The 16,642-nt window shown below is 54.8% G+C and overlaps 1 protein-coding gene across 4 annotated transcripts in view; it reads right to left on the bottom strand.

Annotated features, from left to right (window-relative positions):
• PIK3R4 (phosphoinositide-3-kinase regulatory subunit 4) overlaps positions 1 to 15,148 on the bottom strand; it is a 29,523-nt gene extending 14,375 nt beyond the window's left edge. For 2 of the 4 annotated variants that reach the window (XM_078601789.1, XM_078601792.1), the window contains exons 1-13: positions 14,937 to 15,148; positions 13,180 to 13,315; positions 12,400 to 12,653; positions 11,648 to 12,012; positions 10,957 to 11,090; positions 9,082 to 9,249; positions 8,382 to 8,512; positions 7,559 to 7,839; positions 7,059 to 7,193; positions 6,326 to 6,547; positions 5,375 to 5,548; positions 3,255 to 3,400; positions 2,464 to 2,664 (exon numbers count right to left, since the gene is read on the bottom strand). In XM_078601789.1, coding sequence (XP_078457915.1) covers positions 2,464 to 2,664; positions 3,255 to 3,400; positions 5,375 to 5,548; positions 6,326 to 6,547; positions 7,059 to 7,193; positions 7,559 to 7,839; positions 8,382 to 8,512; positions 9,082 to 9,249; positions 10,957 to 11,090; positions 11,648 to 12,012; positions 12,400 to 12,653; positions 13,180 to 13,296 — 2,328 coding nt within the window. In that variant the 5' untranslated portion in view covers positions 13,297 to 13,315; positions 14,937 to 15,148. Of the gene's footprint in view, positions 1 to 2,463; positions 2,665 to 3,254; positions 3,401 to 5,374; positions 5,549 to 6,325; positions 6,548 to 7,058; positions 7,194 to 7,558; positions 7,840 to 8,381; positions 8,513 to 9,081; positions 9,250 to 10,956; positions 11,091 to 11,647; positions 12,013 to 12,399; positions 12,654 to 13,179; positions 13,316 to 14,757; positions 14,803 to 14,932 lie in introns of those variants that run through there. The other 2 variants (XM_078601791.1, XM_078601790.1) reach the window with 2 other exon arrangements.
• Positions 15,149 to 16,642: the final 1,494 nt, after the last annotated feature.

Raw genomic sequence — 16,642 nt, 5'->3', positions numbered from 1 at the left:
GCTTAAGAAAAAATAAATCCCATCTGTGCCAGGGAATGAATGGGAGAAAGGACCCGGAGACCCATTCAGCACACGCACGCCTGTGAAGCCAATGTATACTTTGGAGCTGTATCCAAGCATTCCAGCCGCAGCTCAGACGCCGAAATAAAGCAAACAGAAGAACGTGCGCGCCCATCGAGTTCACTTGCGCAGCGCAACAGAGGCCCCGGCGCGGGCCCGGCCGCTTGAAAGAGCGATCGGCATCAGCAGACAGCAAGGTTCGAGATGTCTGCCAAAATCTACGCTCAGGCATTAATCGCCGAAATTGCACCCGATTTTCCTGACAGCAATGTAGCACGGTCTCTGTACGATGCAATGCGGATTCATATAGCGGCGTCTAAATGTGACCGCATCTCGAGATGCTGTCCAGAAACAATGGCATATTTATTGTACAGAGAGAGGCAGTCAGTCACAGGTCTTGAGCCTGGACTTGAACAGAGACACGGAGTTGACAGCTCTGATGGCTGGGGAAGGGGATTCAAGACTATGGAGGCAGCAGAGGAGAATGAGCAAACTTTTCTGAGTAAAGGTTGACCGGGGCTTTGACAGACACCTGTGGTTGCTAGAGACGAGAGTGCATGGACTGTAGTAGAGTGAGATGAGGGGAGTAGACTGAGATGCGAGGGGAGAGATAGCAGAATGAAAGGAGAGGGAAGAGGAAGGAGGCGTGTGTTGAGGGGGGTAGCGGGAGATGGGAGAGGTAGTCAGGGGCGAGTCCATGGACGGCCGGACCGGACAGCGTGCGTGCAGAGTAAACCATCGTCACGTTCTGTACGCAGCGTCAGGAGTGATGCATCACACCCGCGGTGCTGGCGCGCGGAGCCGCGTGCCCGTGTGCTGCGGTGCGCGAGCGCATTCCTGTGCGGTGCGGTGGCTCCCTGCCCCTCGTGGGGCCCCCGCGTGCAGCCCGCTCACCGCTAATTAGTCTCAGCCAGCGTCGGCGAGCATACCTCCGCTCGGCCGCCAACGGCGATGCCCGTGGCTTATGGGAGTGTGATGCGTGCGGGCGTATGGGCCCAGTTTGGGGGGTAATTTGCACTCTTCCAGTCGTCGGTCTAAAGGGCCGTAATGAGCGGCGCGATGATAGCGAGGTTCTCACTCAACATGTTCATGCTCATAGAAAAGTGTTCTGTATCAGGAGCAGTGGCTTGTGCCCAAGTTTTTCATTACACCGCCACTGGACCAGCATGGTGAAGTGTTGCTAAGCAACCCCCACGAGTGACCTCACGTGGGGGGTCAATCCTCCATCCACTGGCGGATCGGCAAAGAGCTTAACTTTATTACTACGATTACTTTACTGTCCTCAGTGCAGCCTCGCTCCTACGCTCGTACGAGTTAAAACTCCAAGTGAGGGCTGCGCCGAGAGCAACGCTACGCAGACGCGGGAACCTAACGGCACGCGGCGTGACGTGCATAGCCAGGCTGTTCCTTGGACAGCTCGGCAGCCGCGTTATCGCTTCCAGACGACTTGCGTTGTGCCGAGATGCGCTGCCCACGTGCGCCAAGACGAGCGCCGCACGTGCCCGTGAGCGCGCACCACGGAGAGCTCTACTCGCGTTTACTCGGGGTTCACGGGCGGTGCGAGGATGAGAGAGCGCAGAGCCGGAGTGAAGCTATGCTGCAGCAAGCGGGAAACTGTTTTTTTACCAGGCGTATCATTTACAGCCCTTTCCATAATCCACTGCTGGATAACGGCTTCACCACACCGTGCGGGTCATGGGGGTCGGTGAAGGGAGTGCCCAGATATCACTCGACGGTGATGTCAGCCGTGGCCTTGAAAGTAATTCAATAAACTCGGGTCGCCAGGCTCGTAGCAGAGCGTGCTAAGCACTTTGCTCCTGATCTCCAGGGTGTATAGTTAACAGAGAGGCTAAGAACCGGTCCCCATCAGTCAATCATCGGTAAGGTCAGCAAGGCTCGTTCGTTCCTTTTCTGCCCCACTGACCCGAAACTTTAATTTAACCCCGACTAAGCTCCCACTCCAGCTACAGATTGAACACAAAGACTCCACCCACAGACGGCCCTGAAAACACGACTAATTATAGTTGCATTGGCGTGTAAGCATAACAGTCATAATAGTCATAACAATTAACATGTACACAGCAACTAAATACAGGCAAAGATATAAACGGCACACCCATAAATTACAGGTTAAAACAAACGTAACAGAATAAGCACAATAAAGAAATAAAAACCACAAGTTTGGCAGTGGGAAGTGGTACGGGACACCATCCCACAGGCCGTGCCAAACACCACGGCCATACCAAACACCAGGGCCGTGCCAAACTCCACGGCCCCGCGCTAACGACGAACGTGAACGTATCGGAACGCAGTCGCATTCGGGAGACGACATGTGAACCCGCATTGCGGACGCCGCCGCACAACACAACGCTCTAGAGACGATGATCGAACAACTCCCGACACCTGAGAGAAGAGCTTGCGCAGGAGCTGGGCGAGGGCAGGGTCGTCAGGCTTCTCCATGCTCTGCCGCAGGTTGCGGATGAGCTGCCGGTCCTCCAGGTGGTCGAAGAGGCCGAGGATGTCGCGCGACTTCAGCACGTAGTCGAAGATGGGGCGCGACAGGGGCTCCTTCAGCACGCTCAGCAGGACGATGGTCTCCTCCACCTGGGTGTTGCCGGCACACGCAGCGGCGTGCTCACATCAGCGGGGAGGCGCTCGGGCCTGCGACCCGATTTGATTACAGGCGGCGGCTCAAACCCGGACTCCAACCCAGACCCTCAACGGTGACCCTCTGGTCCACCCGTTCACCTTAGGGTGAACTGGATTCTTCCGTCGGCTATACGTCCGACGCAAAATTCGAACCCAGGATCTCAGCGCAGTATTATTCTTCGAAGCCAAAAGTCCGCTTACTGCCCAGTGCGGGCTGCTCCATGTGCACCTCTTCTCTCGTCACGTTCACTGTCGTCCTAGTATCTTTCTCAAACGCATCCTTCCATTCACATCGGGTCTCCCTCTGCTCCTTCTACCCTGCACTGGCATCTCATAATCGGCTTTCCACTGCTCTTCACCGCACCATGTAACTCTGGCAGGTTCATTATAAGGCCTCACATGGCTAAGCAACTAAAGCTTCAATGCATTAATGCATCGATTCATAACTGGTTCTTTGGGTAGGCCACGTAATTCAACGGAAACGCTCAGGCGTGCCCCGTCGGAAACGTGAGCTGCGGTCGGCCGGCGACGGCTGCATCACGCACCTGGATGGTCGGCTGGCTGATGTAGGCCCGCAGCAGGTGCATGAGGTTGCAGTGGACGTCGGCCACGTTGAGCCGCTTGGCCACGGTGGAGATGAACCCGACGGCGCCGTGGCGGATCCACAGGTTGGGGTGGCACAGGAAGGGAACTGCGTGCAGGGAGACGGGGCACCGACAATGTGGCGGCAGCGGGGAGACAGGCGCACGCGGAGGCATGCGAGAGCCACACGGCCTACAACACGGGGCTACGGCGTCCGCCGGTCGCCATCATCGTCATCGCCGTTGTGATCGTTGTCAATGGTAACCTCGTTGCGAAAATCGTCATTGTCGTCATCGTTGTTGTCATCATCAAAAACAAGACTGTCGTCATCATTGTCATCAACATTAACAAAATAATCGTGGTACTTGTAATCATGAAAAGCATGATCTTCACCATCATTGTAAACAAAATAATCATCATCTTCGACATCATCACTTTCACTGTCATAATTCCAATTGATAGACATGCTTCACATCAATCATTCTTCATACACCCAGGTGGGAAAAAAATATCCCCATAAATGCCGGCTCCTTCATTTTATCATCACTGTCATCTCCACCACCACCGCCTTGCCATAACATTTACATAATGACAGACACGACCAACACAGCCGGGTTGCAATGCTGATTATTATTATTAAGAGAATGCGGCAGGCACGTAAACAAAACGTAAGTGATGGATATTAAACAGGCAGCTGGACAACATTCCTTGTCTTCGCCGGACACCTTAAAAGGGACAGTCCGACCCTCTAGGCAGGAGCGCCAGAACTTGCATCACCCCAACGCCCCCCGCCCCCCTCTCTGTGTAGCAAGATAAAGGTGAAGGCAGCCCTGCAACTTCTTGCTCACACCACTGCTGCCAGCGACCTGCAGATCCACTGCGTGCGGTGCACCCATTCACACTGCCGGGGGCACGGAGGCGCAGGGATTCAGGAAACTTTTACCATCGCTTCACCTGCCGCGCCAGCGTCTGCAACAAATCGGAACCGGCAATCTCTGGATTGCAAGTCCAGTGCGATGCGAGGGCCGGTCCCTGATAATAAACAACGAGCTTCCTCCAGCTTCCTCGATAGGGGGGCCCACTCGCCACAGCTGGGGCCAGACATCTGCTTCCCATCAGCACATCTGCTGCGGATTAGCGAGCCGGTCAGACTCGGGCAGCGAGTGCCATGGGGAGGAGGTGTAGAGAGAGGTGGGGGGGCAGGGAGAAGGTCCCAAGCCAAGCGTGAGGCGCGGTTTGGAAAATGCGAGAACTTCAAAACGTTTATGGGGGGGGGGGTGGAGAGGGTGGCGAGACAGCTGCAAATCACTCACAATTACCGTTTCTGCGCCGGTACAAGGTTCTCGTGTGAACAGGATGTTAATCGCCAACCACGTCAGTTTGGCGGTGGCAAAACACCCCGACGGTGCGTGCCGTGCACAAACGCAGAGGAAGCTTTTGAAGAGCGCCCTCCATGTTGGGGGCGCTTGCAAGGGCGGCCGCCGTACGCTGCAGGTGTAACAGGCTGCTGTGGGGCTACCCTACGGGCAGCAGAGGGTGGTGCAATAAAGTCTATTGTTGTACTGTATTTATATGCTCCCGTGTCTACGTTCACCCCCTTCACCAACCCGCATGGTGAAGTATGGTCCAGTAATCCGCATGTCAAGTACGGGGTGGGGAAGCCCCCACCCCGCAGTGGGAAAGTCAGCAGTTGTCCTCAAAAGAGACTCACCCCTGCCATAGGAACATGGAATTTCGACCAATGGCTTATGTAACATGGCACAAATAAGTAGCAAGGGAGAATACAATAGAGGGGGGTGGGGGTCCACCTGTAATAGGGAAAGCGGGTGATTGAAAATGAGAAACACCTGCAGCAAACAAGGTGTCAATCACCATTAGTGTGGCCTGCTTCCTATAAATAGAACCAAAAGCGCCAGAGCTGATGTATGTTTAACTTGTTTTCGCACCGTACGTCGCCATCGGTCCTAATCAGACACGCTTAAGGCAGTGAAGGGGAGATTTTAATCAGAAATCGCTTTGATTTTGACGACAATGGCGATGACGAAGTGGGGTGGGAGGGGTGGTGCAAGAGGGCGTTCTCTACCTGTGTCGCCCAGGAAGTCGTAGAGGTGGGGTTTCTGGAGGAGGCCGAGCTGGCACATGGCGGTGAGGGCGTGCAGCGCCTTGCACACCACAAACTCCTCCGTGTCACTCAGACCCTGCTGCAGCAGCGGCTTGAGAATGGATGAGCTCTGCCAGCCCACGTACGCCGCAACCCCTGACGCACGCACGCACGCAGGCAGGCCCACCATTAGGCTACACGACAGTGCCCTCCGCTCGCAGAGACGCGCCGGCTTAAATAACACGGACGTTCCACCGCCCTGCCACGACACAGATCACCACTGTAGAAGTCAGAGGTTTGTTCTTCCCCCGCACCTCTGCACTTCCGATTGGCACAGTTGGCTACATGCGGTGCGAAATAAGTTCCAGATACATACAAGTCGGAACTAGAATGTAAATGTGCGTGAAGAGGCATGGAGGGATCTCGCAGCCTCTACAAGTCTCCCACCAAATCTCAATCTCGCTCATTACACCTTTATCGCTCTCCTCTGTAGGATGTGGAGCCATCGCTTATACAATATTCAATCAGCTGTTGAGAAGAAACTCATTAGGGTCATGACCAGGGGTTGGCAACCAAAATATAAAGAACCATTTTTTTTTTATTCGGTAAAAAAAACTCAAATATGTGAAGAGCCTCGATGTATATGAAAAACGTCACGGAGGCAGTCCTTAAGAGCCGCATGCGGCTCCGGAGCCACAGGTTGCCAACCCCTGGTCATGACCACGTGACATGGGGAGGGCCTTTATCCTGCAGGGGATTTGACTTGAGGGCCGTCCGTGTGCACGATACGTGCACACGTATCGTCTCAAAACGGCCCATTTCAGGCCTCGCGGTTGCAGTGCCACGCACAGCCGGCGAGGCGAGCCGCGGGGGCGAGAGACTAGCCGAGGAGCGCGTGTCGTGGGCTCGGTGCCGGGAGGGCTCGGCGCTCACCCACGATGCTGTCGAAGAAGGCGCCGCGGAGGTGCCAGTCATTCTTGTCGTTGAGGAAGGTGATCATGTGCGAGAGCAGCACGTCATTGGCCTTCTGGCGCCCGAAGAAGACGCAGAGGCGTGTGATGCCGCTCTCCAGCAGTGTCTGCTTCACGATGTTCTCCGGGTCGCTCAGCAGGGTCACCACCTTCTGCTGCACCATCTCCTGCAGGCCCTGCAGCTCTGGTAGGGCACGGCGAGCATGGCGCCGGCGGGTTAACCCCCGAGGGACTGGCTCGGGTCGTCGAGGCAGCGCGTTCGGCACCATCTCACCCCCTCCTACCGCCGCGTCAAATCTTTGTGCGTGATGATTTGTTTTGGCGTACAGGCGGAACAGTGAACGCCTTTCAAATATCAACAGAAACATACTTCTGGATGAGGGTCTCCCCACAGCATGTGGGTCATCGGCAGTATTTGACCATACTTCACCACACTGGTCAGCACGGTTTGGTAAAGATACAGAGCACAAATATGTCAGCGTTAAACCAATTGATTTTGTTGTACTGCCCTCTGTTGCTGCCCATCACATGGTCGCCGTAGCTCTGTGACAACCTGCTTCTGCATGACGGCTACTATCCAAAAGCACTATCCAGGCTTGAGCATGCTTAGCCTCCGTAACCCAGCGGACCCTCGGTGTAATCACAGGTAACGCAAGTGCGCCGAATTGCCTTCATTGGTGCAGCCGCGCTCCCACCTGTGTCGTAGCTCCCACGCACGTGCAGCAAGTCTTCCGGCTCATCAGCGGCGATGTCCTCCTTCTGCACGGCCTGGCCCAACTGCACCATCTCCAGGTACCGCAGCGCCGTCTCCGCGAGCACGGCGATGTTCTCTGCACGTGACGCGCGCACGGCCCCCGTTGTGTTAGGCCACAGGTTTGCTGTGCGACCCTCCACCACCCAACTCAGACAACATAATTTAATTGGCAAGTGTACAAGTGTTTCACGCACCAACTATTATTATTATTGTCAGCTCACACCGGCAAGTTAGAAAACAATTATCACTGCCAAATGTAGCAATCGGTTACGACTTTTTGCTTGAAAGTAATTATTTGGCCAGATTTGGCCAAGATCATTACACGACCCCACACAAAAATCAATTATGAGTCATAACATTGGTTGCGAAAACCTACTACGGCGTTACGTAAAGTGACAACCTCTTGGACGGACGAACACACGCGTGCGCGCACTAACGCACCGGCGTACGCCAACCGCACCACGGTGGCGTCGTCCTGCGCCAGGTGGGCGATGCCCGGCAGGATGTATTCGGGGAAGACGTTGGCGTCGTTGCGCGGGAGCGAGTGGACGAGCGCCAGGCACGTGTTGAGCGTGCGCAGCGCCTGGGCGCGCACCCGCGGCACCGTGTCACCCGCCAGGTGCAGCACGTACGGCACCAGCCGGTCAAGGATCACCTCGGCGCTCAGCCGCCGCGCCAGCTGCCCCGTCAGCTCCAGCGCCGCGAGCTTGGCCGGGCAATGCCTGGGTTCGGTTTGCCGTTCGCAAGATTCGCAGGACATTTAGTTACCAAGTAAGGGTATCAATCATTCAATGCCAAATCCAAGTTTATTTTTGTTGAACCAGGTGAGAACTCGAGAGACCAGCATAGTCTCAATTGCAAGAGTGACGTGGGAATGCCACTATCTAAATCAAGCGGTTCTCAACCCGCGAGGCGTGCTCCTCCCTCCACGCCTTCCAGGGGGTGGGGGCGCATGCTGCGGCATGGATCCCGTGCAGGAGAAAGTTTGATTGTTTGAGGAAAGTCAGTAAGATGTTGCGGTGACAAAACACACTCACACACAATGCGAAACAAATGCCTTACTAACTCCGCGATAACTTGGAGGCATGGACCCGTGATCTGTGTATTGTGGCCTTAATAATTCTCAGTTGTGTTTTTGTGGATGGGGTAATGGGCGTAGGGACCAGTGGTCGTGATCAGCAGGCGCCCATACCAACACGGTTGGCAAACCGCTCGCCTACTGTAACATACAATCTCAATCGCCTGATTGAAAGGCACCACTCACCGGAGGTTTTGCAGGCACGAGGTGACAAGGGAGACGATGATGACAAGGCCTGAATCAGCACCCTCCTTCTCCTCATCTCGCTTCTCCTCACAGCCCAGGCCGAGCAGGATCTCTGGGAGGTCCTCCTGAATCTGTTCACCGTCATCATCATCAATCATCATCATCACCCATTATCTACTGCTGGATGAATGTTTCCCCAAGCCGTTGCCATACAACGATCCGTCTATCTCTGCGGCGTTCATCCTCTCACATGTGTTCCCTCTTTTAGCTGACACTCCATTGTTAGCTTCACCAACCGGCCATCGCTCCTGCTTGCGACGTGTCCTGCCCCAAGCCCACTTACTTTCCTTCATAGCCACTATGAGGCGCAAGGTCTGACGTTTATCCCATAGCGTTAGCGTTGGATATCACAGGTGCGCGTGCGTAATACATTGTAAATAACTTTCAATTACACTGTCATTTACATCTATAACAACGCAATATACAGCTCTTCATTAATCCATTGCTACGTGATGGTCTCCCGTGCCTTTCGACCGTGGGTGTTGTTTAACCATACTGCACCATGCTGGTCAATGCAGGTTGGTGAAGGGGGGGCCCATGACCGGTTTATACATCGCTCGCATTCATAAACCCGATGTATGCATTTGCAGCGCGCTTCTCCCACTCTGGGGTCAGGAGTTAGAGGAGCCAGCACACGCACCTTCAGTATCTTCTCGTCGGCAGTGAGGGCAGGCTGCCCGGCAAAGCGGGACAGGTACTTCCACAGGTAGGAGTAGAAGTAGTCGGGGAAGGCGCAGCCACGCTGCAGGCTCAGGTACTCCTTGGCTGAGTGGCGCTTCATTGGATCTCTGTCCAGCATGTGCAGCACCTGCCGTACACAAAAATTCTCTTTTGGTCTTTTCCCTAAAACTTCAAGCTGATCGCGCTATCAGCATCATGTCACAAAACGAAGAATCGATTTGGATCTCCAGCACAGAAGTGCAACCCTTGTGTTGCAGAACAACCCACAGAAGCAGATTTCAGTGCGACCTCTGAGGCCACTGAACTCCGGTCCACACAGTAGGAGCAGCATTGACCACCTTTACCCTTGCCACTGAGTGTAATGTTTGTTACATAGCGTCAAATATAAAATGTAAATCTTAGAGATAGAAGTTAGCCACATTACATGTCGAAGCAGATTTCCTACGATATTTTTTTTGTGTGCAGTCACTGGTGACCAGGATGAAACCATCGATTCATGACACTTGAGAATCCAGTTTTAATTGGACGCAAGCACCCGGATCCGAACGCAGGATCTCGCGGTGCCAGCTCAGCACTCTGACCTCTGAGTAACCCGCCTACCCCACTCAATCGCCGTGCTACAAACATAACGAGATTATCCGAGGCTTCCTTGGTACAGGTTATTAAATATCACCGTCTTTGAACCAAGTTTGTTTGGCAGACTTGTATTGCATACATCACTAGCACACGGCTTAATGAGGGCACGGGTTAAAACAAAGAGATCTTTATCATTAACAGTGCTGGCACGGACTGCTCGCAGAAACTTTTTTGATCAAACTTCCGTCACGGAGACTATATTTACAACTGAAACGAACGTCGTTTGTTTGAGCGGGGGAGAGATTTATAGCTTCCGTTGAACATCAGTAAACTGTGGCAAGCACTGCGAGAAAATCAAGGCCCTGTTTCTCATCATTATCATCAGCCATGATCTATCCACTGCTGGATGAAGACTTCAAGCCGTTGGCATCTCTCACAGTCCGAGGATGTAACATTACATGCAGGACCGGCACAGTAGGTTACTCTCGTTGCTCCATCTCCTTGGACCTCATCCTCTCGGCCGTGTTCCTCTCCTTTGGCTGCCGCTCCTTCGTTATTCTTGGCTGGAGGCAATCATCAATTGGAGCGACGTTTCCTGCCCAAGCCCACCTACAACTTGTATTCGTGCTCTCATCCACGCAGTCCTCTTTCTGGCTCTCAGTAAAATTCCCAGCAAGCACCGCCGCGATTATTTGTGAACATTTCAGTTTTCGTTCCATTTCCTTTAGTGTCCGTGTTTTGGATCCGTGCTAATCACAGCAGGACGTGTGCACTGATTAAAAGTTTCTTCTTGAGGCAACGTTGATTTTACCCAATGCCTACTGTGTGATAATATTAATGTTTAGTTTGACATAGCGTCATCGTCCTTCGTGCAAATTGCACCTCACAGTCGCTGCAGGACCACAGACAAGCTGCAAGGCAGCAGCCTGGCAATGAATCGGCACTAACAATTGCCCAAGCTCTGTAGTCATCTATAAATTAAGACGTTTTCTGCCAAGAACGAGTATTTATACATGTGGGAGGAAACCAGAGCACCTGGAGAAAACCTACATGTGCGAGGGGATGATACTGTATCCCAAAGAGAAGGAACAGATGACATTAGTCTGCATTTTGCTATACCCCACTCTCCTGACAAGCCATGGCGTGGCACCTCGACACCCAGGGGAATGAAGTTTCACAACAGTTGTGCAATCCACCAACCCTCGTCTTGACAGTGCTGCATAATGAGGATGACGTCATCGTGAACAAGGCTACGAACCAGCTGCCGTATGTCATCGTCCTCGATCTTGCGCAGCACCGTCTGGGGGTTGAAGTCGCCTTTCCGGTACGCCAGCAGCTGGGAGAGGTCGAATGGAGGAATCCCCTCCATGAAGAGCTCCGCGATCACACAGCCTGCCAATCCCGTGCAACAAACGGTGCGTCTTCAACACCGCCGCCGCCTTTTTAATAAGGACAAAAAATCACCGTGGATTCTGTATCGCTTTCCAGCATGCGTTTGGCCTCGAAAGTATTAAATCAGTGAAACTATCAGTATCGCTAAATCCACTGCTGTACTATGCTGCCACGTCTATGGTCCCTGCCTTCATGGACCCGCTCTGACGAGCGTGGTGAGGCATGGAGTGGATTCAGAAAAGACTGCGGATCTATTTAGTATACTACGTGTCTGTATTATTGCTACCATCGTTGCCACGTGTTGAGTGAGCTTTGACGGGCGTGCTGATTACAGGCCGATGCTGCTGTGCGTGTGCATGGAGGCAAGGCGGTGGTGGTGTTGGTCCACGTTTACAACGCAGAAACCGGCAGTGAGACTGGTTCCTACATGGGTGAATTCAATGAACGGGCCGTAAGTGTACCTTGCGTCGCCTCGTGACGAACAACACGCACACAAACACGGCACAGCGATGGGACACCACGAGCTGCCGTGCAGCACGGTCAGCGGCCTCGCTCACCCGCAGAGAACACGTCCATGGCGTGCGTGAGCTCGCCGAGCTGGCGCTGGTTGTTGCCGGCGAGGTCCACCAGCGGCGTGTTGGCGTTCTCGCCGCCGGCCAGCTCCGACATCGCGCCTGACGCGCCGCCGTCCACGAAGCGCTCGGGCGCCAGGTAGCAGGTGCGCCGGCGCGACGTGTCGAAGAAGTAGTTGAAGTCGGCGGGGTTGTCCTCGGGCAGGTAGACGGGCTTGAAGGCGGCTGGGTCGGTGAGCAGCAGCCAGCCCCAGCTCGTCACCATCACGTTCTCCGTCTTGATGTCGCCGTGCGCCACGCCGGCCTCGCACGACTGCTGCAGCGCCGACAGCAGTTGGAACGCCAGCCACCTGGCACGGCGCGACGGAGGTTTAACTGGGCCCGTTACCGAGTTATACGTACCTCCAATCAGCCCGGTTGGCTACGCTCGTTGGAGCAATGAAATCAGCTCGTGTGCAGGTGGTGAGGATTGATACATCGTAGGACTGTGAGAGATGGCAACAGTTCGGAGATGCCTTCATCCAGCAGCGGCTAAATCCTGTCCATTAATGATATTAACACGACCGTAAAAAAATTAAATGCTCCTTGGTGACGGCATCCATTTCCACAAGAGTAGAACTTTTGATAACGTTTCTTAAAGGCCATTACGCCTCGATTGGTACGTTCTCCGATCCTCGCATTCCCAGCTGCGAGCGCCGCGTGCCGTCGCAGCGGCAGCAGAGAGCGCAACTGCTCACCTCTTCTCGACGCCGTTGAGGAAGGGCCTCGTGCTGATGCGGTCGTACAGGTTGTCGCGCACATACTGGCGGAACAGCAGGCCGGCGCGCTCCGTGAGCGCCGTGCGCTGGAAGGGCAGGCAGTTGGGGGCGACGGCAAGCCGCTGTCGCTGATCCTCCACCCTCTTCTGGAACGAGCGCAGCGGCAGCGACGGGTCGTGGATGGCGAAGACCTTCACGACCGCCAGGCCCTCCCTGTGCCGTGCGCGCGCCACCTGCCACGGCACGTTAATTACGTTTTTGATCAGTGTGCATCAACTTACAAGACATAAATGGCATTAATATTTATGGAATAACAAAAAAGTAACCATCTCAGATTTTGCTGTTAACATAGTCATCATGACATCCAAAGAGAATGAACCATGGGAAATGTTAGAAGTAAATAAAGGAGGCTGGAAAGTGGGTCTCAAGGCATATACGTGCACAACAAAAGTCACGTACAACAGGTTAATTAAACTGAAAATATGTTGGACAGACACAACTGGGAAACACAGAAGAATGCGCACACCGAGCAGTTATTGGAGGTGGACCAGCATCACTCTCCCCGTCAACAGTATTGCGCTACACAAACGAGCAAGTGAGATGCTCGGTTCCGTTCCTGAAGAAGCTCCCAGCAAGTGGGGCGATACTTCAGACAGTGCACAGAATAACGCGCGGCGGGTATGACCTGAAAACGCATCGGAGAGAGACGTTCTCAAGCAGCGGACGTGCGAGCGGTCTGGCAGCGGCCGTGGCCATCACCTTAAAGAACCTCGTGCTGCCCAGGTTCCTGTCGTACTCATACTCGGTGATGTCGGTGAAGTAGCTGTCGACAGAGAGGATCTGAGACGGTGCGATCCCTGCCAGCTGATTGCCCATGGTGTCCTCCTGTGGAGAGCTGGGGAATACAAACAGCGCACGTGAATCACACCGCGCACTCGCTGCGTCACGTCACTACAGCACGGTTGTTGGTTGTTATTCAAGTACAGCATCGTCTTCTCCTTACAGACTGGTTTGGTACACTGGCGGTGCAGTGGTTAGCACACCGCTCTATAAACCCAGCGATCTGTATTCGGTTCCTGGTCACGGTTAACATCAGTGGCAAATGATATCTGAACCTGTGCTGAGCCATCCCTTCACCAACCTGCACTGACCAACGTGGTGAATACTGTCAATACTCAAAACCAGCGTGGCAATAGGAAGGCCTTCATCCAGCAGTTGATTGACAACGGGATATAAATTGTGTCATATTATTTCCTCGGGTTTGACAAATCACCATTCGGGCTATAACTCCCTACACTGTTTAAGGGTGGCAGTAAATGTTGGCTCCATCACAACCGACTTTAAAAATGTTACGACACCAACAACACGATGTCTTCGGAAGTCACTCTGGTAGGTGAAGACGTGATCGTGAGACACGAGGTAACGACAACATTCAACTGAGTTGGTGATAACGTGTTGGCAGCGGTGCGAAAGGTTAAATAACACCACAAAAACGTCACATGTTCGTTTAAGGCCGTGTTATCGACGGTGTTTTGGTAACAGAAGGGTTTAGAGAGAAGCACACAAGAGCCGATTAAGAGATGCGTGTTGACAGGAGAAGAGTTGAATATGAGAACAGGCAGAGCCAGCGACAGCAGTGGCAGCTCCTCCATGACCCACGACGAGAACACATCCCAACACGAGACGTGGCGGGAGATGATGACATGACCGGGGAAACGTGGTCTCATCACTTGAGGACACACATTTCTACTGAGGGGAGTCTGGCAGAAGACGCCGCGATAGAAGGGTTAAAATGAACACACACTGACAGGGCCGTGAGACGCGCACAGTCACAAGTCAAATTCTATACGGCCATGACGAGAACATTGTAGCTGAAGACACGACGAGGAGAGATGAACAGCAGAGCAGGAGATGCTGGGACTAGGAGGGAGACGCGGGATCCCCACGACCTGGAACTGCCCAGGCGTCGCAGGGCGACGAGAGAAGGACGACGAGAGAAGGGCGACGAGAGAAGGACGACGAGAGAAGGACGCCGCTGTAGCGACGTGGAGAGGAGCCCAGTGGAGCGGGCGGGGGGGGGGGGTGCTACGCACGGCCGAGGGACGGGCCGGGGTCTTCCATCTCGTGACACAATTGTTGTCACGCGGCTTACAGCTGCTTCGTGTATTTAGTTTGTCGTATTCCCCCCCCCGCACCCCCGATTAGCACGGTTGGCTACGTACGGTGCGAAAGAGGTTCAACATACAAACAACACACACGCGGCGGTGAGAGAAGAGAGCGGCAAGGCGAGGAAGGGACACTGCTAGGGAAGAACTGTCGCGGCCTACGCGAGCTCACAGCGGCCAGAGAAGACGCGTCCAGACTTGGTGCCAGAACAGCGGGCGGGAGACGACGAAGCGAGGGGAAGGGGGACGCTGAGAGACGCGAGGGAGGCCCGAGGGGGGAGGGGGGGGAGGAGGCCCCGGGGCCTCCGCGAGTCCGTCTGGCCTAGGCCCGGCCCCGCTGGGCGCACCGACCGTCGAGACGGCGGCGGCAGCAGCAGCAGCAGCCGCCTCGGCCGCTGCCTCCCCTCGCTCCCCCTTTCCGCTTCCCCGACTCGGAGCCAAAACAAAAGAAGTCGCCGATGATGGGAAGCGAAGACGATGAGGTGGAGCTGGAGGAGGAGGTGGTGAGAGACGGAGACGCGAACCCTGGAACCAAAACAGAGCGCCCGGCCCTTGACCCCTGACCCCCGACCCCGGCGCCTCCACATTCCCCAGCGCGGACACGCGGGGCGCCCCGCGCGCGATTGGAAAGCGCAGTCCGGATAGGCGCGGGGTGCGACCCGGCCGGGAGACCCGGGACGGACCGAGACATGAATATTTTTATTAAATTTTTTAAGTCTTCGTCACCATCATTTGTTTTAATCTTCTGTAACGGAAGACGAAAGACACGAGCCACAGCCGTGCAAAAGTAGCCATGCAACCCAGTCTCTGGACTGGATGTTAAACCCGCTGTGGTCTGCGCTCCTGCATCAGAGGAGAGGGCACAGCGACGCGACACCAACTCTCTCTCTCTGGCTGCCGAGGCCATCTCGCCGTGGCAGCAGCAGCAGGTCCTCGGCATCGAGCTCCTCAACCACGTTGCCAAGCGCAAGAATACAATGAAATCAGCCACATGGGCAGTCTACCGCTGGATGAGCCGTCACCGCCTCTCACGGTCCTGCGAACGCCCATCCACCCAGCCAGCACCTGCAACACATTGAAGTGACTTCAACATTGAAGTGACTTCACACGCTCCATCTCCCGAGTGGATACCCCCCCAGCCCCCCAACGACCGAGTCAGCGTCAGGAGGCGTTCTCCCAGAAGTGAATTGACAAACCAGGCTGTACACGTTTTTACATCATAATAATAATGCCGTGCAAGTGGCATAGAAGTACGGTACAACAATGCGTTTATGCACTTCTGCCTGCTGCCTACCCATGGCTTTGCTCTTGTACGGTGGTGGACTGGTGGTGGTGGACTGGTGGTGGTGGACTGGTGGTGGTGGACTGGTGGTGGTGGTCACCCACTGAAGCTCCGTCCACACTCGCCCTGCAGGGTGCGTCCCTGGCGAATTTCTCGAATGCTGTTGGTCGAGGTGATTGTCACGGAGCCACAGGAGAGAGCGATGGTGGTCGAGGTGATTGTCACGGAGCCACAGGAGAGAGCGATGGTGGTCGAGGTGGTTGTCACGGAGCCACAGGAGAGCGATGGTGGTCAAGGTGATTTTCACGGAGCCACAGGAGAGAGCGATGGTGGTCGAGGTGGTTGTCACGGAGCCACAGGAGAGCGATGGTGGTCAAGGTGGTTGTCACGGAGCCACAGGAGAGAGCGATGGTGGTCGAGGTGGTTGTCACGGAGCCACAGGAGAGCGATGGTGGTCGAGGTGGTTGTCACGGAGCCACAGGAGAGAGCGATGGTGGTCAAGGTGATTGTCACGGAGCCACAGGAGAGAGCGATGGTGGTCAAGGTGATTGTCACGGAGCCACAGGAGAGAGCGATGGTGGTCGAGGTGGTTGTCACGGAGCCACAGGAGAGAGCGATGGTGGTCGAGGTGGTTGTCACGGAGCCACAGGAGAGCGATGGTGGTCAAGGTGATTGTCACGGAGCCACAGGAGAGAGCGATGGTGGTCGAGGTGGTTGTCACGGAGCCACAGGAGAGCGATGGTGGTCAAGGTGGTTGTCACGGAGCCACAGGAGA

The sequence above is a fragment of the Lampetra planeri genome, chromosome 17, assembly GCF_965212315.1.
Source record: "Lampetra planeri chromosome 17, kcLamPlan1.2.h2, whole genome shotgun sequence".
Lineage (NCBI taxonomy): Eukaryota > Metazoa > Chordata > Hyperoartia > Petromyzontiformes > Petromyzontidae > Lampetra > Lampetra planeri.
This window is presented reverse-complemented; position numbering and strand designations above follow the sequence as displayed.